The sequence below is a fragment of the Gymnoscopelus braueri genome (assembly GCF_963280865.1).
Source record: "Gymnoscopelus braueri genome assembly, chromosome: 21".
NCBI classification, from domain to species: Eukaryota; Metazoa; Chordata; class Actinopteri; order Myctophiformes; family Myctophidae; genus Gymnoscopelus; species Gymnoscopelus braueri.
In genome coordinates, this window is record NC_137623.1 from 15,487,285 (window position 1) to 15,514,577 (window position 27,293).

The window sequence follows — 27,293 nt, forward strand, 5'->3', positions numbered from 1 at the left end:
TGCGTGCGCGGGTGCTTTTCAATGTGTTTACTTTGAATCGATCGGAGGCAGGGTTGTTATAGTTACAAATAATGAAATAACAAAAACTAGAATTTAAAAAAATAAGTATAACATTTAAGTGAACTGAAATGCAGGGAAAACTGTGGAGCCCTCAGACTGAAGCAATTTCTTGCTCATAAAGTGCTCTGTGCTCATAGTGAGGGGTGAATTAAAATAAGCGAACGTTTCGGTCCTGGGACCTTCGTCAGTGCTATATGGGTGGATCACAGACAAACAAGTTGCTTTTATAGGGCTCTGGATCAGCTCAGTTTAGGTGCTGAGGATCAGCACCTTGAGAAGAAATTCATTTTTCTTAAAGACGGGGTGCCGTGATTTTCAGTGATTTTTTCCCCCCCTAAAACATAATCATCAGGTATTATGGTTATACTAGGAGGAAGATTTTTTTCAAAAAAGTGTACAGAAAGTGTTAAAATTATGTTTTTATGTGGACACGCCTCCAGTTCATTAAGTATAACTTGGACTACTGTAATGCACTTTATGTTGGCTTAAACAAAGGCTCCATTGCACGTTTACAGCTAGTCCAAAACGCTGCGGCACGTCTCCTAACGGGGACCCGCAAGCGTGACCACATTACACCAATTCTGGCTTCACTTCACTGGCTCCCAGTTCGCTTCAGAATTGATTTTAAGATTTTATTGTTTGTTTTTAAATCACTGAATGGCCTGGCACCTCAGTATTTATCTGAACTCCTAGAGGTGTATAACCCACCAAGGTCACTACGGTCTGCGGGCCAGTTGAAACTTGAGGTCCCAAATTCAAATCTGAAAACCAGAGGTGACCGAGCCTTCTCGGTAGCAGCCCCCATTCTATGGAATGCGCTCCCCTCCCATATTAAACTGGCCCCCACCATCGATACTTTTAAATCTCGCCTTAAGTCCCACCTTTATGCTTCGGCGTTTGACCCTGTTTGAGTGTTTCGGTGGTCTACGTTTTGTCTCAATGTTTTGTCTCACTGTCTGTTGACACGTCTGCGTCATATTTTCAGTGATGTGTTTCTTTCTGTTGTTTCTGTTGTTTATTTTGCTTCGTTTGTTTATGTTTTGCTTCTGTGTTTAGTTTTGTCTCTGTGTTTTTTTAACTTTCCCAGTGTATTTGGTTTTCTCTGTACAGCACTTTGTTAACCCTGAACAAGTTTTAAAATGTGCTTTATAAATAAAGTGGATTGGATTGGATTGGATACCTGGTTCTCACCTTAGCACCTCCTCCACCACCTTAGCACCACCCACCTGTCCTAGTCCCTCCTCCTCCTCATGCCCACACCTGTTGTGTTATGATAATGAGGGGGAGGGTAACTTTTTACTGTGTCATTAAAGTGCTGTTTTTCTATTGGCACGTTTGACCCTCAAGGTTTCAGAATCCAGGAAGAAACTCAAAATAGTCAGAGAAGACATAAAACACCATAAAAACACCACCAGGGAGCTTAATGAAGTGCTATCAACCTCATGAAAAACAGAAAAAGTGCAAAACCATGGCACCACCTCTTTAAAGGGATACTTCACTTTCACATAAAATAAACATTAAAAATATATAATAAAAAAAATGAAAGAAGTTATGGCAAAATAAAGGCCCCCCTCACACATTAGTAGGACACTGTAATGCGTGAGGGGGCCATGAATTTTCCATTACTTTTTTCATTTATTTTTAATATATTTTTTAAATGTTTCCCCGGCCCGAAAGTGAAGTATCCCTTTAAGTCCGTCTAAGGAGTTTTCCTTAATATTTATGCAGCGAGCGAGTCTTTCTGCCAGTGAACTGAAATGGAAATAAAAAACGGTCCAGGTCGGCAAGCATTGTGAGCTTGTAGATCTGCTATTGTCACAATATTTGAATTAGGGCTTTAAGTGGTTAATTCATAATGTACCTTTTCCGTTTCTAGAAATGTAGTGAAGTCAAAAGTACAAAAGTACAATATTTGTCTTTGAAATTAAGTGGAGTGAAAGTCTTAGGTATCCAAAAATACAAAGACTCAAGTAAAGTGCAGATACTCAAAATAATTACTCAAGTACAGTACACAAGTAAATGGACTTAATTGTTGTCCACAACTGTTCATAATTATGTAAGAGATGTATGTACAAAGCAGAGGTAAAGCTTCCAAAAATACAATTCTAGTGCTACTGCTCCCTCTGCTGACCATCTTCTGTACTACAGCAAGAAATAAATAGGCACGAGATCACTCTTTTCCAAGGCTTGTGTGATGATGACCTGCGCAGTGCCAGACCATGAAAACCACCATTGCTTTTGTGTCTTATTCAATAAAAGCTGCTAATCCTAATTCACCAAATCTCTGTCGGTCTGTCTGTCTGTCTGTCTGTCTGTGACACGGTCACCGGCACAACTCGGAAAGAGTCCGACCTGGCGTGTCTCTCATACAGTGTGGAAAAAGTACTTTTATTTAAGTACACGTATCAATACCGCAATGTAGATATACTCTGTTACAAGTAAAAGTCTGGAATTCCACATTTTACTTGAGCAAAAGTACAAAGGTATTGGTACTATCTAAATGTACCTACTTAAAAGTACCAAAAGTAGAAAGTAGGCTACTCATTACGCAGAATGTCCCATTCCACAAGTTCTCAAATGTATACACATCTTTTGAAAATATCAGATCTACAAGCTCACAATGTCTCGCATCGCAACACATTGTGAGCTTGTAGATCTGCTATTTTCAAATCTAGGAACACTATTCGGTAGATTTTCTTTCTCCTCAAGCAGAATTTGGGTGGACAGATTAACAAGCTCACAATGTGTCACATTGACATGTTGTGAGCTTGGAGATTGAATATATTAGCTATTTGTACATGCAAAGTATGAAGTAAGAGATTAATAATAAAACAAATCAAAGAATGAGTCAATCATTTAATATGGATAATAAAGGTAAGATTAAGTCTGACTGTCAGTTTTATGCACATCAAACAATAATGGTTAATAATGGTTGTTGATTAACTCAATTGATCACCTGGCCAGCCAATGGATCACCTGGTACATACATTACTGTTGCAGCAGTGTGCCAGCAACACTACCTCGTTGGGACCACCAGGTGGTGCTGCAGAGAAAGTTTCACCTTAATGCCTCAGAACCACTGAATATACTATGATCAGCAGATGACAACTGTTTTGTTGTCATCCTCAGCAGAGGAGAGTAACAAAGTACATTTGCTTGAGTAAATTTGTCTGTACTTGACCCGAGTATTTAGATTTCTGGATACTTAAATCCACTACATTCCAAAGATAATTACGGTATTGTATTTTTGGTTCAGAAAAAGTACACTTTGAATGAACCCTTTTCAAATAGTGAAAATAGCAGTTTTGCAAGCTCACAACACACTGCAATGTGACACGTTGTAAACTTGGAGAGCTGCTTTTTTCACCATTATTTATGTATTTTTTGGAAAATATTTCCATTCTTTGCATTTCAATGTGAGGCTGCCACTCACAGAGGGCTTCTTCTGTGGTGATCGCTGAGGCAGTGCGTTGTTTACATGTCCAGGGGCAAGCAGTGAAATTCAAGTTCAAGTCGTGTGTCACAATGAATATGTGTATGCCTGATGTCACAGCAGTGGCAGATTATGCCCAAACATTGTGCCAGAGAGACAAAGACAGAAAGACTTATTTCAGAGTCAAAAAGTCCATCTTTATTGGTTGACTGGTTCATTAACAAGGTCCAGTAAAATATGTCTTCAGAGTTCTAGTGAAATCAAGAACTACATTGTGAGGACAGAAGCATGGGGGTATATGGGACACCCATGTCTACAGTCAGTCACTCACACAAACAATAAATAACATCCACCGGGACCTCAATGTTAAGAGAAATATTAGCCCACAACGCTATTGCTGATCCCATAGACATAATATATGTACTGTAGACATTGCATTGGCTACTGTATTGTGTGTCAATGTCGCCGCCATATTGGCAGGGGCAACTTGACCTCCACTGCAAGATATATGCCCGAGTCTATGTAAGATAAGGTGTTTTGGTTCAAATAAATTACAGAGTATCCTATATTGTAACTACCAAGTCTTAACATTTATAACAAACCAAGCTTCTTGAAGATTGGTTGAGAATTTGGTTGAGAAACCTCCTGCTTTAGTAGACATACATAGGGCATACATGCTGCATGCACCTGCTAATATGGCGGCCGAGTTTGAGGCATAGCTCCAATGGACAGCAGCAGCCAATGCGCCATCTACGTGTATACAGTATGATGATACCTTGTCAAAAAGAGACGATATGTGCGGAACTGTTTCCAGGATAAAAATGCATTTCGATCCTCAAGCTAATAATGGGTAATAATACGTTTATTCACATTTTCTTTGGAGCACCAATTCCCTTGGAAGCACGCAAATAAGCAAGCGAGTAGGGCTGAGCCATATGGACAAAATCAAATATCGTAATATTTTTTACCAAGCAAGAACATTAAAAAAATAGCATAAATCAGATCTACAAGCACAGAACGCGTTGCATTGCGATTGCGTTGTGGCCTTGTAGATCGGCTATTTTCACAATTTTTTTAACTTCTGGATAATTTTCGAAGGAATAAAATAAGGCTCAAGTTAAAAACCAGGACAAGATAACACCATTATCCAAATCCCATGTGATATCTAGTCTCTTATCACAATGTTAATATAATATGAATTTATTGGCCAGCCCTAAGAAGCAGTGTGCGGGGAGGACAACTCTACAGTACAGGGTCAGGATAGTGGTTGGGGCTGTCAATCAATCCTCCAATCCAAACCATTCACTTCAGAAGCCTAATTTTATACTTTGTTGTATGACGGCGTCGCCCGATCTACAAGTTCACAACATGTCGCACAGCGTGCCTACAGCTTGTGAGCTGAGTTTTTGGTGCTTGACACCGTCGTACAGTGAAGAATAAATTAAGCATAACCTCCTAACCCTCCGATACGAAATCACCCCTCAGCATTCAAAACCACACACACACAAAGAAGGGAGGGAGAAGGGAGGGATTCTGATTGCTTACAATCTCAGAGCTGAGAACTTTTCTCTTTCTTCCTTTTGTTAAAAAAATAAAACTATACCCCAAATATATAGCCCGGCTAATGCACCCACATCCCACCCACGGTCAACACGGCCCTTTGCAAACCCACTACAACTCTATAAACAACATGAAACTAGCGTGCCGGACATCAAAACAGATTTTTTAAAGCATTTCCACTTAAACCCCAACCGACGATTCGATTTCCGCTCAACTCGGACCACGGTACGGCCTATATAAGGTGGGTTTGACCAGAATCTGATTGTAGCGTTCAGCACAAACACTGCATGGATGCTGTACACCAGCGGTTCTCGAAGTGGGGGCCCGAACCACATAGTCACGAACCAAATGGACCCTTGTGGCTCAGTAACTCTGAGAGTGGGTCCATTTGGTTCGAACTACGAAGCCATTCAGACGGACAGCGCGCAGCAGAGGTTGCGACGGTGGCCCGGGATACGACTGGAAACTGTCGGGACCCCTGAGCCGGGCTTGGGGTCCCAGAACTCCCAGCCTGGAAGGACAAACGCACCCAGGGGAAGGGTGCTTTTGTTTTCCGATATCTATCAAACAATAATTCTAACAAAGAATCCTATGGGTTCCACTTGAGGGGCAGCTTCAGCCAATGCAGTAGGGAGAATATACTATTCCAATCAGCTGCGTTTAAAAGACCTCCTAATTGCATGACAAGCCTAAAGGAAATAATTCAAAGAAATGTACATTTAAATCAATATGATTAGCATGGTGAAAATGGGTACAGCCTGTTTCTTTGAGGTAAAGTTGAGCGTTCTTAACTTGCTTCACTGGTTTCACAAAATGTGAAAAGAGGATTCCGTTCCAAACAAGTGTTTTAAAGTGTGTCTGCGTGTGAGATACTTTGAGTCCTTTAAACTTAGTAGTAGTACGACAATGTCACATGCCAGAAAGAACCGATAAACAAGCGAGCACCGTGACGCATTGGAGTATGAATTAAGTGCTTATCACCCGGTGTTCCTATTTTGGGCATGTTCTGGAAAACAGCACACCTACAAGCTCACAACACGTCAACATCCCGACGAATGAGAAGAGAACGAGGGACAAAGTCTTTTTTTTTTTAGGCGGTCCAACGCCACCAGGCCACCTTCACGCGGTCCCAGACGGCGTCCATGGAGTCGATGGCGGGACGGACGTCCAGGATGGAGAACTCGTAGGTCTCCTTGTTGATCTCGCCGTCGTAGTAGTCGATGACGTAGCGCACCTCCTTCCCGCAGCGGTCCACGATCCAGTCGTGGCGATCAAACGGCAGCTCGTACCTGAGGGAGGCAACGATTATGACGATTATGCAAAGGATTATTGCGATTATCTCAAATAATTGCGAGAGGACGATTATGTAATAATTGTGACAGGCCTAGCCCCGTCACTAGTAGGCACAGTAGCAAGGTGTCAAATAGCTCACTCACCCCATCCAGTGGCGGATGCGTGCCCTGGGAGAAAACTCTTTGGCTTTACCTCCAAACCGTTTGAGAGAGGGACCACATGGACATTCCCTGTAGGAGACACACAAACCCACTTAACAAGAGACCATTTCTGTTTAACCCATTAAGACCGAGAACGCATCTTGTGTCATGTTAGCCCATTAAGACCTGAGGAGATTCTTAAAGATGTTTTCTAAATCCTAAACATTTTTTGAAAAAAAAGAAAATCAAAAACGTTTTTTTTCAAGATTTTTCATAAATAGCAGATCTACAAGCTCAAGCCAAAGAAATCTAAAGTGACACAGATGCGTTGTTACTTTGGCTATTAAAAAATTTGCAGATCTACAAGCTCATAGTGCGGCACCGAGTGCCGTGCTACGAGCTTGTAGATCTGCAATTTATTTTTTAAATCATGACAATGTGTAAAAAAAAACGTTGAATATACATTTTTTAAAGTGAACATTTTTAACTCAAATCATTGCTTCTGGGGATTCTACAAATGTCTTATTGTTGCTATAATATCAGTGGTTCTCAAACTTGTTTCATGCCAAGGACCCCCAAAATGATATGTATTTAGCCGCGGACCCCCATCTCAAAATATGTTGTTCCAGGGACCCCCCAGAAGCAAAGATTTGAGTTAAACATTTTCGCTTTAAAAAAAAATATATATATATATATATATATATATATTCAAAGATTTTTCGAAAATAGCAGATCTACAAGCTCATAGAGTGCCGCGCTATGAGCTTGTATATCTGCTATTTTTGAATAGCCAAAGAAATCTTAAAATGACACCGATACTTTCCCGGTCTTGGCTTGACATTATGAATCAGTATGAACAGGTTTTACACGTATGGTACAAAACACCATCACACCCAGATCACGGCAATACGCCAGTGATGGAAAATGTATTGTAAACACATCACCACCATTATCTAACATGGGTTCTAGTCTTGATCACAGTAAACATAACCTAATTAACACAGATGCATTCTTGCTTAATCCATTAAAGGAGGCACACCATGAATTTAATTTTTTTTTTTTTGGGGGGGGGGGTATTTTTGGGGCTCCCCAGTGTCTCTTTTACCCCAAAAAATATGTTTTTTTTAACATTCAGTCATTCATTCTCATTTCAGAGATTTTCAGAATGGGAGTGTCTGAACAGGCCATTTCAGAATGGCAAGGCAAGTGACATCACTTGCCTTGCCATTGCATTGATGATGGCCAGACAGAATTGCTCAGTAGCCCCCCCCCTGCCCAAAAGGACGTTTTGGTATTGCAGCTGAAAAAGCTTGGAATGACAGACAGTCAGATTGTGAGAAAAAATATCTGGATGTTTTTTAGGCTTACAACCTTTTTAAAACGTATTAGGGGGCAATATTTATATATAATATATTTTTTTTTTAATTCATGGTGTGGCCCCTTTAAGACCTGGAATTAATATATTTATATTATTTTAAAGCAAACATTTTAACTCAAATCTTTGCTTCTGGGGGGGTCCCTGGAACAACATTATGTTGAGATGGGGGTCAGTGGTCAAATACATATAATTTTGGGGGTCCTTGACATGAAAAAGTTTGAGAACCACTGATATAGAAACATACGTTCTTCAAAATACTGTTGGGATTTCGAAGACATGTCTGGAATCAGCTTCAGGTCTTAATGGGTTAATCCTTATGGTTATTTAAGCATGGAAAAAACATCACTGGATGGGGGGGGGGGGGGGGACAACGACCTATGTGTACAGGCTAGAAGCCCCAACAGCCAAACCAACGTCATCTGGTTTGTGTTGAATTTTTTTTCAAACATAATCAAAAATAGCTAAATAGACCCCCTGGGGGTTCCCGGACCCTCACTTTGAGAACCAGTGATGTAAACGCAGAAGAAGAACCAAGTGTTGGCGGGTCGTTGTATGATGACTCACCCTGCGTGGAGAGCCTCCCACTTCAGGATCTCCTGCCAGGCCTGCTCGTTGTTCTGGTTGTGGATCTTGATGATGTTGCTCATGTCAACGGGACCCAGGTCGTCCTCGCGCCAGCGCCACCTGCAGGTGGTGGGAAGAGAATGAGTTAGTTGTTAACGTTAACCCATTGAGGCCTGAGGTTCCGATTCTGCGGTTTCCTGAAAAACGTTTTTTCTATGTCAGTGATTTTAAACTTTTTCATGTCAAGGACCCCCAACATGATATGAATTTGGCCGCGGACCCCCATCTCAAAATATTTTGTTCCAGGGACCCCCCAGAAGCAAAGATTTTAGTAAAACATTTTCGCTTTAAAACAATATATATTCAAAGATTTGCACACATTTTCACTATTTTTCAAAAATAGCAGATCTACAAGCTCATAGCGAGTGCCGCGCTGTGAGCTTGTATATCTGCTATTTTTGAATAGCCAAAGTGTAAAATAATGCTTTTTAGCTCAAATAAAAAAATGAGAGATGAGTTCTAGGTCTAACTGGGTTAAGGACTGGAAAGGAAGGCTTGGGCTGGACAATATACTATAGTGTGTGATGTGGTTGTACAGATGTGTGATGTGGTTGTACAGATGTGTGATGTGGTTGTACAGATGTGTGATGATATGGTTGTACATTTTCAAGCACGGCTTTGAGACGTCGCGATATCACAACGACGAAGGCAGGTGGAAAAAAACACTAGGAAAAGACATCAGCTTTGTGTGTCTACTAGAGATGCGCGGATCACGGTTTTAGCCGCGGTTGCCGCAGTTAACCGCGGTTTGGGTGGATTCGGGTCAATCAAATATAATTATTAATTAATATCGGATAAAGCGCGGGTGAAATATTGCGGTAAATAAATTAATGACATCTAATATATCTATCCATAAAATAGCTAAATCTCTGCGTGCTTGTGTCTGTGTGAGTGTGTAGAGCAGCCTCTGTGCGATGCGATCACAAAATGCATTGATTTAGCCTATGGAATGTCGGTGCGTCTTTTTTCTTTTTTTTAAACCGGTGCTGCTGTGCTGCGCTGAAGAGCAGTGCGCTCTGTATGTTGGATGCCGCATGTATGTTGGATGCCTGTATGTTGGATGCCGCACAGAGTCTGTATGTTCAGTGCAGCACCGGTTTAAAAAAAAGAAAAAAGACGCACCAACATTCCATAGGCTAAATCAATGCATTTTGTGATCGCATTGCACAACTAATACTAAAACTAACGGGGAATACCAGAAAATTATAATATTTTGACATACGGGAAAAACGGTTGGTGCGGATGCGGACATTTAAATTGGACAATATAATTATTGCGGTTGGATAACGGGTGGATAATGAATTTGTACATGCGGATTCGGGTGACGTGAGAGGCCATCCGCGCATCTCTAGTGTCTACTAGGGCTGGTAAATTAATATTAGAATATCGAATATTCCTCGAATATTACAAAAAGATATAATAATTAATATACAAATAGAGGGCGTTGCTTCCGCTCAGTGTACAAAATATATTTTTTATCAGATTCAGATATCGGCGCTTTACTGGCCATGTAGTTGACCACTTGCAGTCAGTCACTTGTCATAACAAGCCCGCTACAATTAGTGTTGCCATGTCGGCTTATTTTTCCTCGCAAGATTTGGCTTGTCTTTGGAGGTGGGTTGGCTTATTTCTCTCACGAGAGTTGGCAACACTGGCTACGACAAACCAGAGCCTCGTCAGTGGCTAGGATACATGCGCTTTTGCAAGCTGAAAAGCAAACCGGGGAGTCTTGGTAAGCCAACGACTCCACGCCGGACAAAGTCATTGCTAAACCCGATCAACTGAAAAGTGTTATGTGGCGATTTTGGGGGATTCTGGTCAGTTACCTTAGCTCTGGTCCATAGCGATTTCCCCTCACACCCGCGGTAGGGCAGGGCCTCTCGTCTTTAGTAAAAAAAATAAAAATACACTTTCGCTACTCACCAAAACAAAGACGGTTTTATGGAGTTGAAAGCCTACTCTACTTAGTGGGAACACTCTGAGCCCCCCACCTCACGTCTAAAAAAAATGTTTTGGCCAGAAACCCTGGTGAACTGGGGCTCGCTTTACCAGGCTTTTGCAGCCGGTGGCTCACGTTACCGCATTTTACTGTACCCGGTACATCTGCAAGATCAGAGTCTTTTCCTCGGCAGGCAACGTTGTTAACAAAAAAAGCTCTTGTGGATATAATGATAACCTGTTTTCTACAATAACAAGTCATTTTCTAATGGGGAAAAAATATATATTAAAAATATATAATAATATTAGATTATGTGAGGCAATTGTTATTATAATATTAATAATAATAAAATATATTCGGCACATTTTTAAGACCAATATTCGAATATTATTTCGATATTAACAGCCCTAGTGTCTACATCTCATAGATCGGAGAGACCGTCACACTTTATGATCGCCTTGCCCTAGTTTGTAGCCTGGCAAACACTGACACAATTATTCGTTCATAGATCAAGACTAATAAAAAAAAAAAAAAACATCACTCTTTGCATATTGTTGTGAATATCATGAGAGTAAAAGGTCCTAAATGATGTCGCTCTATCACCACGAGATATTCACGTTCCACGTGGATGTTCTCATGACACACAAACGGCCCATTTAGACCGGGAAAGAATGAATGCCAATTCATCGCACAAAATAGATGTCGACAGCGTGCACGGACCGTTAATGGTACACTTTTAACCATATAATACTATCGCCCCCAACCCCTTTAACGATAAACATGGCTGTGGAACAGGAACACTGACCCCTTCCGGAGCATGGCGTTCCAGAACATCTGTTCGGAGGGGTAGACCCAGTTCCTGCCTGAACCGTGCCGGGGTATCATGGACTCCTGGCGGTTGACGGGCAGGGGGAAGGGCTGGTCTGCAGCGGGTATCTGGTTAGGAGGAGGCATCTGGACACAAGGCAGAGAAAGGAAGGAGGGTCAATGCAACTATAACATGGAAAGAATGGCACAGATCTGCATGATCCCATACATACTGTAGGTACGGTGGTGACCAGTGGTGGAAAACGTACTCAAATGTTTTATTTAAGTAAAAGTATCAATACTGCAATTTAGAAGTACTGTGTTACAAGTAAAAGTCCGGAATTCAAAATTTACTTGAGTAAAAGTACAAAAGTATTGGTATCAAAATGTACTTAAAGTACCAAAAGTAAAAGTACAAAAATATTTGAAAATAGCCGATCTACAAGCTCGTTGTGAGCTTGTAGATCGGCTATTTTCAAATAGCCTCGGTATAAAATAGCGCTAAAGTGGTTAATGTATGTTTCATTATATCATAATTTACATCTGAAAAGTAACTAAAGTTTTCAAATAATTGTAGTGGAGTAAAAGTACAATATTTGCCTTTGAGATGTAGTGGAGTAGAAGTAAAAGTACTGAAAATTGGAAACACTCAAGTAAAGTACAAATACCTCAAAATTGTACTTAAGTAAATGTACTTAGTTACTTTCCACCACTAGTGGTGACTACGAAAGTATTGTTCTGTTGGTTGTGTGACCTCACGCAACGATTCTCAACATTAGGCAGCAGACCTGCATTTGATAAGATTTTTTTTCCCCTTATCTCTGGGACCCCATTCTATAATGAAAGTTGTTAATTTCACTCTGAGAGTATACAAATGGAACTACAATGGAACCTGTACGATACGGTATAATTTCTGAGTTACAGGCCCATAACCCCACGGGACCCCATGTGACCTAGCGTGTATAGAGCCTGTTGTGAAACTGGCATGTCATATGGGTTCCAATTCATTGAAGAAATTAAACTCTACATAAGTATATAATTGCACACTTGTGTTTATGGATCAAACTTCAATTTTGACTCTATATTATTGTCTCCGCCAGGCCGAAAGGCATGGCGAGAGAGTATGTTTTCGCCCCTGTCCGTCCGTCCGTCCGTGTGTCCGTCTGTGTGTCCTGTCTGTGTGTTAGCATCTAATCTCTGGCACCGTTGGCCCGGTCGCTCCGAAACTGTGCACACACACTCCCTGGATGCAAAATGAGAATGTATCTAAATATGCCTGTGGTGTGATGGGTACCATGTTTGTCGGGTCGATGTCGGTCTTCATGCCCGCCGCCGCTCCCTTCATTGGACATCCCACAAACTCGTACGCCCTGTCCTGATGTGCTGGAGGTGCTGGTTCCGCTGCTTGCTGTATGGGAAAATCTGATGGGGGAAGACAGTAAATCGCACATTGAGTAGGTATTTAGGATCACCTGCTATTGTTATAAATAATAAATGGGCTTAACACGCCAAGTAACCATAAGATGTATGGAGAAGGTCTGCACTCCACACACTCACAGAGTCTGAAAAAGAGCTTTGGCTCGAAACGTCACTCTGTTGGATACGTTAAAAAAGAACATCACTAACACATTGCCTGCCAATGTGGTATTTGGTATTTTTTTTACATCAGGAGATAACGTGATCCAAAGATTTACTGCTCCATTCACTTCCTGGTTAACATATTACTTTAAAATCCTGTATCTCGGCTCCTGTGTACTTTTTGAGCGGTGCAACCGCTCCTATAAGAGGGTTTAGGACCCATCCGTGGTGAAAGTGTTTCTTTCCGTCGTGAAAATTTGTCTTTCGCTGTGACGCCATGCTGTGGAAAACACGCCCATAGGCTAAGCTTTGCAGGACGTGCTGTGATTGGCTAGCGAGACACATGATGAAATTAACTTCAAACTTCGCAGACGCGCTGTGATTGGCTAGCGAGACGCATGATGAAATTAATAATAATGTAAAAAAAATGTAAGCACGTCACTTCGCAGGACGTGCTGCGATTGGCTACCGAGATGCATGATGAAATTAATAACTCACAAATAGCACCGCTCACTTCACACTGGGTGTTATTTTTTTTTATTACTATGTATTTTTGGCGAAACATGCCATTTTCAACTGGCTGCAATCATGGAACGGATTACCGCGATCATTTTTTCCCCCCCGATTCTACGTGTGTGTAATGAGGGGATCATGTGAGGACAGTGATCACGGAAAATATTCTGTGACTACTGTGAAAAGGTAAGAAAATCGTACAAAATGCTGGCAGAGGCTGCAGCCTGTTTTAGGAAACCCCTGACAGTGAATGAATGTGTTAACCCATTCAGACCTGAGGCCAATTCTAAAAACACCTCTAAATCCTGACCTAAGTCTTCTGAAAAACTTCAAATATTTATTCAAAAATTACAACAAATCTATGTTGCTATATACTGTACATAGCAACAAGAACCCCAAAAGGGGTTCCTGTCCTGAAAGGTATAGTTACAAATAGGGGTTCCCGCCCAAAATGGGTTAAGGGAGCTACAGTGTGCAGACCTTCTTTGCGCTTTTGATCCAAGTCCAGGACCTGCCTTTCAATGTTTTTTTTGTACATGCTCAACTTCTTTTGATCTCGTTACATCACCTGTATTGTCCATTAAGAATCGTTATCGGAGGTGGAAATTTGCCGTCAGTGTGTGGATGTATACAAGATTTCCCCTGAGTGAGAAAATTGCACTGTTTGATGACAACCAATTGCCTCACACTTACCACTTACTGGCTGTGCTTGGTGCATGGGACACTCTGATGGCGGAGACACTGAAGGAGAAAGACAGGCTGATTGTGACTTCTTCAGAAGAATACATACACACACACACACACACACACACACACACGTGCATGTATGTAGATCTGACATCATCGTATGACAAAAGTATGAATCAGGCTTAACGGGGAATAAGTATGGAATCGTTATTTGGGACAAATGAATGACCACAAACAAACTAATGGGGTAAGTCATTTCAGCACAGCAGAAAATATGATTCGATTTGTGCTCTGCATCAAGTGAAGCTTAATACTGTTATAAGGATATACAGTGTATTTGATATCTCTCATCATTCTCTAACATGGTCACAGTTATTTGTGTGACGTCTACCTGTTACAGGCTGGGCTTGGTGCATGGGACACTCTGACGGAGGAGACACTGCAAGGAGAGAGAGAGAGACAGTAGGATGAGGTGACACCAACTCAACAACACTAGAGACCACAAATAAAATGCCATCGTGACAAATGCCTCTATAGTTTTCTCTCTCTATCTCACAATGCACACAGATTACACCTGGCATTGTTTTCCGTACAGGATTAAAAACTACAGCACGCTGACATTATAGTGTACTGTGATGTAAGAAACACAGCTGCAGCTAATAAAATTAGCTGTGATGGGTTTGTTAGATTTAAGTGTGCCACATTCTGACCACCTCCAGCTTTTCAACTTTATGTCTGTGTTTTCGCCCTGTATGATTACAATGCAACTGTCCGGGACCCGAATTAAAGGGATAGTTCACCGGACCGGTAGGCAGGCAGCGGTTCCTGTAGGAGACACAAAGGAGACTCTTTGTGTCTCCTAACGGAACCGCTGCCGGTCATCAAATTATTGGCTTAGGAATGCGACAAAAACTAAAATATATCCATGAATTCAAGTCTCCATGGGATGACTAATCGATAGGAAAAATCTGTCATTTTGGGGGTGACACGTATAAAATAAACCAATAAGCCACACGAGGCCGTGGTTTACCATGGCATGGATTTTAGAACAGCTAAAAGGCACGGTTCGGCACAACACTTAACAGAGTGCCTACAAAGCCTTTAGCTAACAATTTCACAAATAGTATTTCTACCAGAAAAAGGTTCTCTCAAGGCTATAAAAACACACAACCTACCTTTGACAGGCTGTGGATCGTGGTAAATGGGTAAGCCCTGAGGTGGTGCGAACACCATTGCCTCAGCCTTGACGGTTGGAGGAGCAGGGGTTGAAAATGAGGCTCCCATCCTGCCCACAGACTAGTCCTGTGTGGAGCAACAGAAAACACACCATGTCAACCACTGGACTCTGGACAATTTGACACCAAATTAGATTTTTTTCTTTCTTTAACAGCCAATCTACAAGTTGCACATCACATCACACTGTGACGCATTGAGCTTGTGGATCAGCCATTTTTAAAATAGTTTACATTCTTTGGCCGTTAAGTGGTTACTAATTCTGAACATACTGATAATATACTCATCATCTTACCAATTTCATTCAATTATGAGACTACAGATTTATGAGCGTCAATTGTATAGTGTTACAGTTCCTATTGTGCCCGCTCATTTCTTTGCATCATCACTTCAAATTTAATTTCACTTGTTTATCCTGTATGATTTCTATCTCCTGATTGCATAAAATTGGTATCCCAACCTGAAAATGATTTTCTGTCAATACATTCCGTGCGAGTGATTATGAAGTGTTGAAGTTTGGAAGCGCTTGCTGGAAATCACTCAATAATCCTGCACTTCCAAACTCAGGCACTTGGAAAAATAATCACCTGCACGGAATTTCTTGACAGAAAGTAGCTCATAGCACGTCTATGGTGCATGTTTATGAAACAAAAACATTCAAGGTTTGGTATTGCAACTCTATATTCCAGATGTTCAAAAAAGAAGTGTGGTTGCGACGCTGAGTAAAAGTCAGACTCGATCAAATACATCTACGATAGTCTTGATCTAGCTGTAGAATACAAGCATTTATGATTCTGACGTTTTCAATCTACGAGAGTTGTAGGGTTCACCCCCTATGGACACAGGGACTTTCTGCACTATACCCCTAAGACACTCAAAACATGTACAAATTGAAGAAAAAAAACGGTGCTTACCGCCATGCCCCAAATGTTAACTCTCGCTACGGGGTAGTAGTTTAATGTAATAATCCATATCTTTCAATAAAGAAGTGTTTTAATGCCGTCTGTGGCCGATTCTGTCGGAAGTTCCCAATGGGCGGTAGTGACGCGCCCATCTGGTGAAACCCGGAATTACACTCAATGTAAACAGGAAGTAAACGAGGGTGAAAAAATGGCGTTCGGCCACAGACGGCATTAAAACACTTCTTTATTGAACGATATGGATTATTACATTAAACTACTACCACGTAGCGACAGTTAACATTTGGGGCTTGGGGATAAGCACCTTTATTTCCAATTTGTACATGTTTGGAGTGTCTACGGGGTATAGTGCAGAAAGTCCCTGTCTCCATGGGGGGTGAACCCTACAACTCTCGTAGATTGAAAACGTCAGAATCATAAATACGTCTACGAGAGTTGTATTCTACAGCTAGATCTAAGGCTAACTACATACAGTATATATAGAGCCTACTCATATACTCCTTATATTCATATTCAGTGAGCAATGAGTATAACTATGTAAAGTCTATCAACAGTACAGCTTAGCAACTTAGATGCCAGATAGCATTATAGCATCCAAGTTGCTTTTGGCTAATGAATAGCCCCTACGGAACCTCTCCCTCCGCTAAGTAGCTCCGAGATGAGGTCCCTCGTTGGTTCCTGCCGTTTGCGGTCGACATTGTCGCACATTTTCCACTTTTACACGTTTCTTACCCCTTTCTGCACATCGTATCCAAAAAGCAAAGCAATTGCGCCACTCTCTCAGATGTTTTAAGTTCTAGCGGAACATAACAGCTTCCAACGAGTTGAAGAAAGTATTTAATTTGCCTCGGTTTTCATCCGGTTCCATAATATTTTGCATTAGAAGATGCAATTCAACATTTGACCAGTAGGGTAATCAGTAATGTTATCTCAACGGGCACAACTCTTGCGCAATGTCTTAAAAACATGTAACCGGATGAAAACCGAGGCAAATTAAATACTTTCTTCAACACGTTGGAAGCTGTTATATTCCGCTATAACTTAAAACATCTGAGAGAGTGGCGCAATTGCTTTACTTTTTGGATACGATGTGCAGAAAGGGGTAAGAAACATGTAAAAGTGGAAAATGTGCGACAATGTCGACCGCAAACGGCAGGAACCAACGAGGGACCTCATCTCGGAGCTACTTAGCGGAGGGAGAGGTTCCGTAGGGGCTACTATGTAGCCTACATACAGAACATGAAAACAGCAACTGATGTTCTGAACTTTGGTGTAATCAGTCAGACACACACACACACAAACAAATAGATCTACAAGCTAAACAACGTTGTTAGCTTGTAGATCTGTCCTTTTAGCCTGGGCGACCCCTTGAGTTTAGCTCAACAAGCCAAGGACAAACGCGTCTCCCCAGCGAACAGAGTGCGACCGAGGAGGACGTCGCTCTCGGTCACATAAACGTGTCGTTTGTGACAACAAGGACACGCTGGACACACGGACTGACCTGTTGTTGAGCGATCAAGACCCTCCTGTTGACCAGCCTTCAGAGCCTCGGTCTGTGCTGCTGTTCTCTCTCTGCCACAATGTCAACGTGCGGACAGAACCACACACAACAAGATCGTGTTTAGTAACAGATCCGTCGCTCACGTTGTACGTACTACGTCGGCACCAGTGTTGCCAGGTTTGCTGCAGCTATAGAAACAAGCAACCAGGTCGATGAAAACCAGTGGTGGAAAAAAGTTTAATTAAGTAAAAGTAGCAATACCACAATGTAAAAAATACTCTGTTACAAGTAAAAGGCCTGCGTTCAAAATGTTAATTGAGTAAAAGTACAAAAGTATTGGCATCAAAAATATACTTTAAATGCCAAAAGTAAAAGTAGTAAAATGTTTGAAAATAGCAGATCTACAAGCTCACAACGCGTCGAGATGCGACTTGTTGAGAGCTTGTAGGTTGGCTATTTTCAAATAGCCTAGGTATAAAATAGGACTAAAGTAGTATGTATGTTTTATAATATAATACAATTATATATGCAAAGAAGTAGGCTACAATATTTGCCTCTGAGATGTAGTGGAGTTGAAGTAAAATTATTGAATATATATTGGAAATACTCCAGAAATATCTCAAAGGTGTACAATTAAGTTCAATACTCTTAAGTGTACACTCTCGGTCCCTGGCATAAAATGTTTTCAGATTGGGGTCCGCGGCCAAATACATAGCCTATAGGCCTACATTTGGGGGTCCTTGACATGAAAAAGTTGAGATTTCGAGAACCACTGGTTTAAACATTAGGAGGAAACTACACGAAACAAGCCCCAAAAACCGCAACCCGCAAATACCAACATTTACAAGCAACTTTACAGAAAAACAAGACCAAAGTCCCTTATAATAAGCGGACATGGCAACTTTGCACGCCACGCTGCACGTAGAACGCGTCACTACCGTCCGCCACTGTCTGCCACTACTCCTCCTGTTCTCAGTTCTGCCAGAAGATGGCGCCAGATAATGTGATTTTTTCAAATTTCACTGCTTGCCCCTGGACATGTAAACAACGCACTCCCTCAGCGATCACCACGGAAGCCCTCTGTGAGTGCCCTTCACTCTCCATGACGTTCTGCAGTGATGTCCTGGGAGCTCACTTCTCTCTCTTCAATGTCCATGACGTTCTGCAGTGATGTCCCATGGGAGCTCACTTCTCTCTCTTCAATGTCCATGACGTTCTGCAGTGATGTCCCATGGGAGCTCACTTCTCTCTCTTCACTCTAGATGACGTTCTGCAGTGACGTCCCATGGGAGCTCACTTCTCTCTTTTCAATGTCCATGACGTTCTGCAGTGACGTCCCATGGGAGCTCACTTCTCTCTCTTCAATGTCCATGACGTTCTGCAGTGATGTCCCATGGGAGCTCACTTCTCTCTTTTCAATGTCCATGACGTTCTGCAGTGACGTCCCATGGGAGCTCACTTCTCTCTCTTCAATGTCCATGACGTTCTGCAGTGATGTCCCATGGGAGCTCACTTCTCTCTCTTCAATGTCCATGACGTTCTGCAGTGATGTCCCATGGGAGCTCACTTCTCTCTCTTCAATGTCCATGACGTTCTGCAGTGATGTCCCATGGGAGCTCACTTCTCTCTCTTCAATGTCCATGAAGTTCTGCAGTGATGTCCCATGGGAGCTCACTTCTCTCTCTTCAATGTCCATGACGTTCTGCAGTGATGTCCCATGGGAGCTCACTTCTCTCTCTTCAATGTCCATGACGTTCTGCAGTGACGTCCCATGGGAGCTCACTTCTCTCTCTTCAATGTCCATGACGTTCTGCAGTGATGTCCCATGGGAGCTCACTTCTCTCTCTTCAATGTCCATGAAGTTCTGCAGTGATGTCCCATGGGAGCTCACTTCTCTCTCTTCAATGTCCATGAAGTTCTACAGTGATGTCCCATGGGAGCTCACTTATCTCTCTTCAATGTCCATGACGTTCTGCAGTGATGTCCTGGAGCTGCGTACAGAGAGGGCCTCGGCCCAGAGGAGGAGGACGGAGAGGAGGGCTCAGAGGGAGAGGGAGGAGCAGAGGAGCCTGGACAGAGAGAAACACAACGCCATAGACCAGTAACTGCTGAGTGGAGACCAACAGGTATTACTGTATATATGCCTATTCTACAGGAGGAACGAAGAAAACAAACAGCAGATTGACTATTCTCTTTACATTTAATTATCTATCTCCATTAACTCATTCAATCCGGGAACGCATCTACACATGTCCAAGGACGGGTGTTTTCAATGAATCTATCATGGTTAAAATGGAGTTTGAAGTTACAATGGGTTTGTATAGGAAGGGTGTCTGATTAAATGAATATCAAATATCTAAATACTGAATAGAGCAATGTAAAATCTGTCTGGGGTGAAACACAAAAGCCAGAGTAGACGTTTAAAATCACCCCAAACATGTTTGAAAGTGAAATTTTCCCTTAACACATTCCCTGACAGGTATTAATTCATTCATTATGTAGCTTCTGCCAGAGGTTTTTACCTTATATTGACCGTCTTTGCAGAGCCATGGGAGCCGTGATGTGCGTGTGCATGTAAACAAAGCATGTCTGGCTGATGGGGGAGGGTCTGATCTATCCACCAGAGAAATAATTTTGTAACCGCGATCGGCCATTTTGTTCCGGTCGGCAGTTGTATAACAGCCGTTTTCACACAAAAAAAAGAAAAAATGAGAAAGGAGGGTTTTTCGAAAAACTCATAAAGAAGGAGCGGACGGGAGTATCATTCTTTGGGATGATGTCACATCTGTCCATTCCTTCTTTCAGGGTCCTAGGATCATTCCTGAGTTGCCCTCTTGTGGAATTTTCATAAATATATATATTTTTGGAAAAGACGGAGATCTCCGTCAATGGCAGGGAATGTGTTAATAACCACTTTTTTCGTGTGTTAGTAATAGACTACACTCTTCCTGCGTGTGTCTTCCATTAGGTGGTGGTGTGCTCATACTTTGCCCACCACCTCAACGTGTTCGGCGTGGTGGGGGGCTCCTCCTCCCTGGACCACCTGCACACGCTGGAGGACCGCACGTCCCTGCTGGGTCTGCGTACGGCCGCCCTCACCCGCCCCGGGACTCACCTGCTGCTGGCCGGGTACAGAGGTAGGGGGGCGCCCCCTACCTCAGCCTCTGGGACCTGACCACTGGCACAGTGGGTGATGCAACACTTCTCACCGTGAAACCTTTGTGTCTACAAATCTACATATTTAGACTTTTTGAACTGGGGTTTTTGACAACAAATTTTGATTTAGTTTTAGTCAGTCTTTTGAATAAAATTATATTTGGTTTTAGTCATATTTTAGTCACCTGGAATGTTTTAGTTTTTGTCTAGTTTTAGTCGACTAAATATCGTAAGATTATAGTCGACTAAATCTACAGTTGATTTAGTCGACTAAAATGTATTTTGGCGGTGCCTTGATGGCGTCGTAATGCCTGATTTACACTTGGTTGCATGCTGAAAATAGCCGATCTACAAGCTCACAACGCGTCGCGCTGCGACGCGTTGTGAACTTGTAGATCTGCTATTTTCAGAGCGCAACCAAACATAAAATGACTTGTCTTTTAGTTCTACTGGATCTCTTCTCCACTAGATCCCTCACTAACATTTTAGTCTAGTTTTTATTTGTTGACGAAATTATCAATATATTTAGTCTTAGTTTTAAACATCGTAGCTTTGTTTTTATTTGAATGAATGAATGAATGAATTTTATTTCGAACATCATTAATACAAAGACAAATAGAATACAAAACTGTAGAAAAAAAAAAAAAACAATGTCCGAAAAGGAGTAGGATGAAGTCTAAAACTCCTACCCCCTTTTTCACTAGCAATTTTCACATTAAAAAAATAAATAAAAATGTATTCACACTTAAACATCTCCACTGCATGTTAAAAAGAAAATATAAAAATAGAACAATAAAAATAACCGCAGTAATAACAGAGATACAATAAAATTAAAATAAAACCAACCCTACTAGTAGATACTCTATCTACATACTGTAGGTCAACATGGCCCCTCAACCAAATATCTGTTAAATATGACACATTTATAAACCTTCTTGAAGTGATTCAATTTTGGACTTTGCTGAACCTCCAAACTCAGTTTGGTTTTCGTCAGTGAAAAAAGGTAGTCGACCAACATTTTTCGTCATAGTTTTAGTCGACGAAATCAACACTGCCCCCCCCCCCCCCACCCTGACATGCACTTGGAATTGATGCATAAAATGTATAGTTTGACTCTTACAAAGATCCTGTATTTTCTTCTCTTTGTTTACGTGCCCTCTGCTGTTTGCATCGCGAATCGTGATAACATTTCTATTAGATTTAAATTGTCACCAGTTTGGATCGATTTACGATAAATAGTTACATGCCTATTACCAGTAGTAGTACATCGCCCCGGATTAAGCTGCTAAATGCCTAAAATTGTAAATGGTCTGTCCCTGTCCTCTGTCTCTCCTCCAAGGTGAGGAAGAGGCTGCAGAATGAACCAGGAGTGTGTTGTGTGTCCATCACTGATGACGCCAGCAGAGTGGCGTTCGCCGTCACGGGAACTAACAAGTAAGATAGACTTCAGCTATTGGTTGATTCGTTGATTGAACACTTTGTTGAAGGACAATTAAGAACATAAAATGTTATGTTCTCACATAAAAGACACAAACAAATTAAATAAGTAATTGGGCTTCGAAAGCGTACATCAGACGTCACAGATGACTGACGTCACAGGCTTGTCACATAAAGTGTGAGATCCAAACTGGAACCTTGCCCTTTCAATGCGGATCCTGAGATCCACATGATTCTGTTTTTTTTTTTTTATCCCTTCTTTGGTTCTTGCAGGGGCGGTTTTTGCAAGGTTTGGCGACCGCCTGGGGCCTCAACAGTCAGGGGGCTTCATGAGATTTACCCAAATTATTATTTTTTAAATATAAATAAACGTTTTTTTCATTCCATTTGAGGCCCCTCAAAAATACCACGTCAAAATACCACAATAAGACCGCTTATTAATAATAAGACCGCCAGACCGCTTGAGGGTGGGGTCAGTGACCCTAAGCCGCAGCCAGGGGCCTCATACCACGGTTCGCCTGGGGCCTCCATCGCTAAGTCCGCCACTGGGTTCTTGCCTGATTGTTGGTCTTGTTTGTTGTGTTATTTGTGAAGCACTTTGCAACGTTTTTTGAGGGGTGTGTGTTATTGTCTTGGTGTCAGAGTGAAGGTGTGGGATCCGTTCAGAAGAACACATAAGAGCATCAGTGGTTACGGTGACCTGAGGATAGATGTGTCCAGTAAACTCTACCTGACGGAGGGAGGAGCCAAAGCCATTCTGCTGTCAGGTACGCTGACGAAAAAAATTATGTTTTTAAATGTTATTTTACCTTTCGTGTCAAGGCAAGAGACGGTACAGTAAATGGTAAAAATGTTGAATGATGCATTTATATAGCGCTTTTATCCAACGCTCTTTACATAGATTGTGAATTACATTGATTCAACCATTCACACGCACATTCACACACCGATGGCGGAGGAAACAATGCAAGGCACCAACCTGCTCATCGGGAGCAATTAGGGGTTCAGCGTCTTGCTCAAGGATACTTCGACACTAACTCTGGGGGAGCCCGGGATCGGTTGTAAATCGGTTGTAAATCGAAAGCCCTCACTGCCAATGACATCTTCTGACGTTTTTTATTTTATAATTTGTTTTACTTAAAAAAAAATGTATAATAATACATTTTGCACACAGAACCAAGAGATAACGTGATCCAAAGATGTACTGCCCCATTCACTTCCTGGTTAAAGTATTTGGGAGTTAACACTGGCCGCTAACTTCGATATCTTCCGTCCAGGAGACATCAGTCTGTGGGATCTGGACAGAAGCATGGTGTTGTCTGTGTTGTCTCTGGACGCTCATGTAGACCGTCTGATGATGCTGGGAGGAGGAGGAGGAGGAGGTAGGCCTGTCACAACTATTACATAATAATCAATTAATTGAGATAATCGCAATTATTTTGCATAATCGTCATAATCGTTTCCATGTTAAAAATGTTCATAGATTTTCAAGCATTTTTAAAAAATTGCGGAAATAGTTGATCTACAAGCAGCTTGTAGATCAACTATTTCTGCTATTTTTACCTTTAAAAAAATATATAACATTAAATATGTAATTTATTTGTATATTTAAGTTGTCATATCCGCACCTTGTTTTTTACGTGCGCCTTTTTTTACTAAAAGGCGAACATAAATAATTGTTTTCCAATGTTCCATGCCAAAAAACACTAGTAAATTGTTATCGTTGTTATTTGTGTGAAAAAATCCATGAATTGAAGTTTCCATGGGGTGACTAATCCATAAGGGAAAAAAAGTCATTTTTGGGGTGAACTATCCCTTTAAAATGGTGTTATCGTGACAGTCCTAGGAGGAAGGGGAGGGTGCCACCTGCTGGCGGGACTCAGCCACAGCCCCGTCCTCGTCGCCGTCACCCTCAGCTCCTCCCACCACGCCGCCGTTAACACGGTGACCATGGCGACCATGGCGGTCCCAGAGGAGAAGGGGGAAGAGGAGGGGGAGGGGGAGAAGGAGGACCTGTTTGGGGAGTCCAGCAGCAGTGAGGATGAGGAGGACTCCTGAGACACAAAGTGTTTCTCCAACATCCGGTCGGGGTCATTAATACATTAGGATATTAATACATACATACTGTTAGGAGTGGTGGGTGATATTAATTCAGCGCCCAGGCAGCAGTTATGGGGTTAAAGGGGAATTTTGGACCACGGTTTTCTTACCTTTTCTATGATGTTATGATATCCTAGGATGAATGGTACAGTAGACAAATTTCATAACTCCATCCCGGGTCCACCACAGCTAAAAACGTGCACCAATAGGCCTTGCGCTAGATCTGACGTTCATAGTGACAGAACACTATGCAACGTGATTGTCTTGAATGCGCCCCACCGCAAGATTGAAATCTCGTCTACCTTTAAAGGGCAAGACCACTTAGGTAGAGGTTTGGGTTGTGTAGTTACCTTGCCATGATGTAACTCCAAAGGTGGACTAGAAATCAAAAATAATTGCTCCATTGTTTAGAAATTGATCATTCAAAATATGCTCCTCATTGACTTACATTGTGCGGTAAAACAGCTCTCAAAGTCACTCTTTTAGCATGTAAACGGACACAAACAAAGCTGATTCTGACAATATAGAACATCACCAAACCCAGTACTGTTTGTTTTTTTAATAAAAATGTCAACTTCCTGTTGATTTTACTATTTGAAGATCCGGATCCGCGGATCCAGTCCGGGTTTTCTTCTTGATAAAAATAGCAAAATCAACAGGAAGTTAACATTTTTATTAAAAAAAAACAGTAGGCCTACTGGGTTTGGTGATGTTCTATATTGTCTGAATCAACTTTGTTTGTGTTCGTTTCTGTGCTAAAAGAGTGACTTTGAGAGCTGTTTGACCGCACAATGTAAGTCAATGAGGAGCATATTTTGAATTATCAATTTCTAAACAATGGAACAATTATTTTTGATTTCTTGTCCACCTTTAGAGTTACATCATGGCAAGGTAACTACACAACCCAAACCTCTACCAAAGTGGTCTTGCCCTTTAAGTGTATTGCTCAGGGACACTTCAACACATAGACTGGGTTCCTCTGAATATGATGATGTAAATAAAGATATAAGTCTGCAAAGTTTGCTGACAGAAGTCTGTTTGTTGCCGTTTTCATTAGAATCTCTTTTTTCTTTATTTTATCTCACCAAGTAGGGAGTCTATAGTTTTACAAAAGGGCGGCCATAGCTGAGTGGTTAGTGAGCCCGCCTAGGGAGCCAGAGGCCCTGGTTGCCCCAGGTACGATTCCAGGCCACGCCAGCATATGTGTCGATGAAATGAAATATGTCCCTGAGCAAGACTCTTAACCCCTAATTGCTCACAGGCCCTCATTGGAAACAAGCCCGCAAGGACTTTCATGAACGTCCTGTTAAAAGGAATTATCCTTATCCTTTTAGTTGGGATAGAGTCGAGAATAACTGATACTGTTTTCTAATATTTCCAGTGGTGGAAAGTAACTAAATGTATTTACTTAAGTACTGTACTTAAGTACAATTCTGAGGCATTTGTACTTTACTTGAGTATTTCCAATTTCCATTACTTTTACTTCTACTCCACTACATCTCAGAGGCAAATATTGTACTTTTACTCCACTACAATTATTTGAAAACTTTAGTTACTAGTTACTTTTCACATATAAATTATTATATTATGAAACATGCATTAACGAATGTAGCGCTATTTTATACATAGGCTATTTGAAAATAGCAGATCTACAAGCCCACAACGCGTCGCATCGCGACGCGTTGTCGGCTTGTAGATCGGCTATTTTCAAACATTTCAGTACCTTTACTTTTGGTACTTTAAGTACATTTTGATACCAATACTTTTGTACTTTTACTCAAGTAAATTTTGAACACCAGACTTTTACTTGTAACAGAGTACTTCTACATTGCAGTATTGGTACTTTTACTTAAGTAAAACAATTGAGTACTTTTTCCACCACTGAATATTTCAATTTCAATTTCAATTGTCTATACTTTTACTTCTACTCCACTACATCTCAGAGGCAAATATTGTACTTTTACTCCACTACAATTATTTGAAAACTTTAGTTACTAGTTACTTTGCAGATATACATTATTATATTATAAAACATACATTAACCACTTTAGCCCTATTTTATACATAGGCTATTTGAAAATAGCCGATCTACAAGCTCACAACGCGACACGTTGTGAGCTTGTAGATCTGCTATTTTCAAAAAAAATTGTACTTTTACTTTTGGTACTTTAAGTACATGTTGATACCAATACTTTTGTACTTTTACTCAAGTACATTTTGAATTCCGGACTTTTACCTGTACTTCTACATTGTTGTATTGATACTTTTACTTTAGTAAAACATTTGAGTACTTTTTACACCACTGACCAGGTGTGTTCTATTAAACGATACTTACTGTTCAGCTTCTGTTCGAATAAACCTTCTAAACTAATTTTCATCTAGTAGTGAAACATTCATCCACCACAAGGTGGTGCTAGAGTACTTCTATCATGTCCATGTTGTTAACAAAGCTCCATGATAAGAGTCATTAATGCTCAAATAAGTAATTATCTGTTGAGTTAATAATAATATTCAATGTGAGAATAGTATTTATGTATAATGTTCAATATGCCCACGACCTATACTTTATAAACATTGATATATGTTGTCTTGCATGATTATAAACATACTGTATGAGAGCGTTGTCTCATGAATGTGTTTATAATGCTTTACAGACATAAAAATAATAATGATGATGATGATAATAATAATAATGCAACTTGTACAACTTTGTATATTAACTGACACTTCAATACAACACATGTAGCTAGTGCTTTACATTAAAATATTAGAAGAAGAAAGAATTATTATGAGGAAAATAAACCGGAAAATAAAAATAGCATTTGATTAATTGAATACTTTATTAACAGTTTGCAAATAGTACAGTGGTATGATTTTACAATGATGCTAAAAGGATAACACAAAGATCCCTAGAGGCTTGTTTTCATTGTGGTT

General features: G+C 41.1%; 1 protein-coding gene across 3 annotated transcripts; it reads right to left on the minus strand.

Annotated features, from left to right (window-relative positions):
• Nucleotides 1-5,612: 5,612 nt before the first annotated feature.
• LOC308077141 (holocytochrome c-type synthase-like) lies at nt 5,613-17,775 on the minus strand. 3 transcript variants are annotated; one of them, XM_080417723.1, is made up of 9 exons: nt 17,655-17,775; nt 15,188-15,297; nt 14,404-14,451; nt 14,019-14,066; nt 12,529-12,656; nt 11,233-11,381; nt 8,429-8,548; nt 6,490-6,576; nt 5,613-6,342 (listed from the first exon to the last, which is right to left on the minus strand). In XM_080417723.1, the coding sequence occupies exons 2-9, from the start codon at nt 15,294-15,296 to the stop codon at nt 6,144-6,146; spliced, it is 888 nt and encodes a 295-aa protein (XP_080273849.1). In that variant the 5' UTR covers nt 15,297; nt 17,655-17,775; the 3' UTR covers nt 5,613-6,143. The 3 variants fall into 3 exon arrangements, with proteins under 3 accessions (XP_080273849.1, XP_080273850.1, XP_080273851.1); XM_080417724.1 differs by having other exon boundaries at nt 15,188-15,314; nt 17,667-17,764; XM_080417725.1 differs by lacking the exon at nt 14,019-14,066.
• Nucleotides 17,776-27,293: the final 9,518 nt, after the last annotated feature.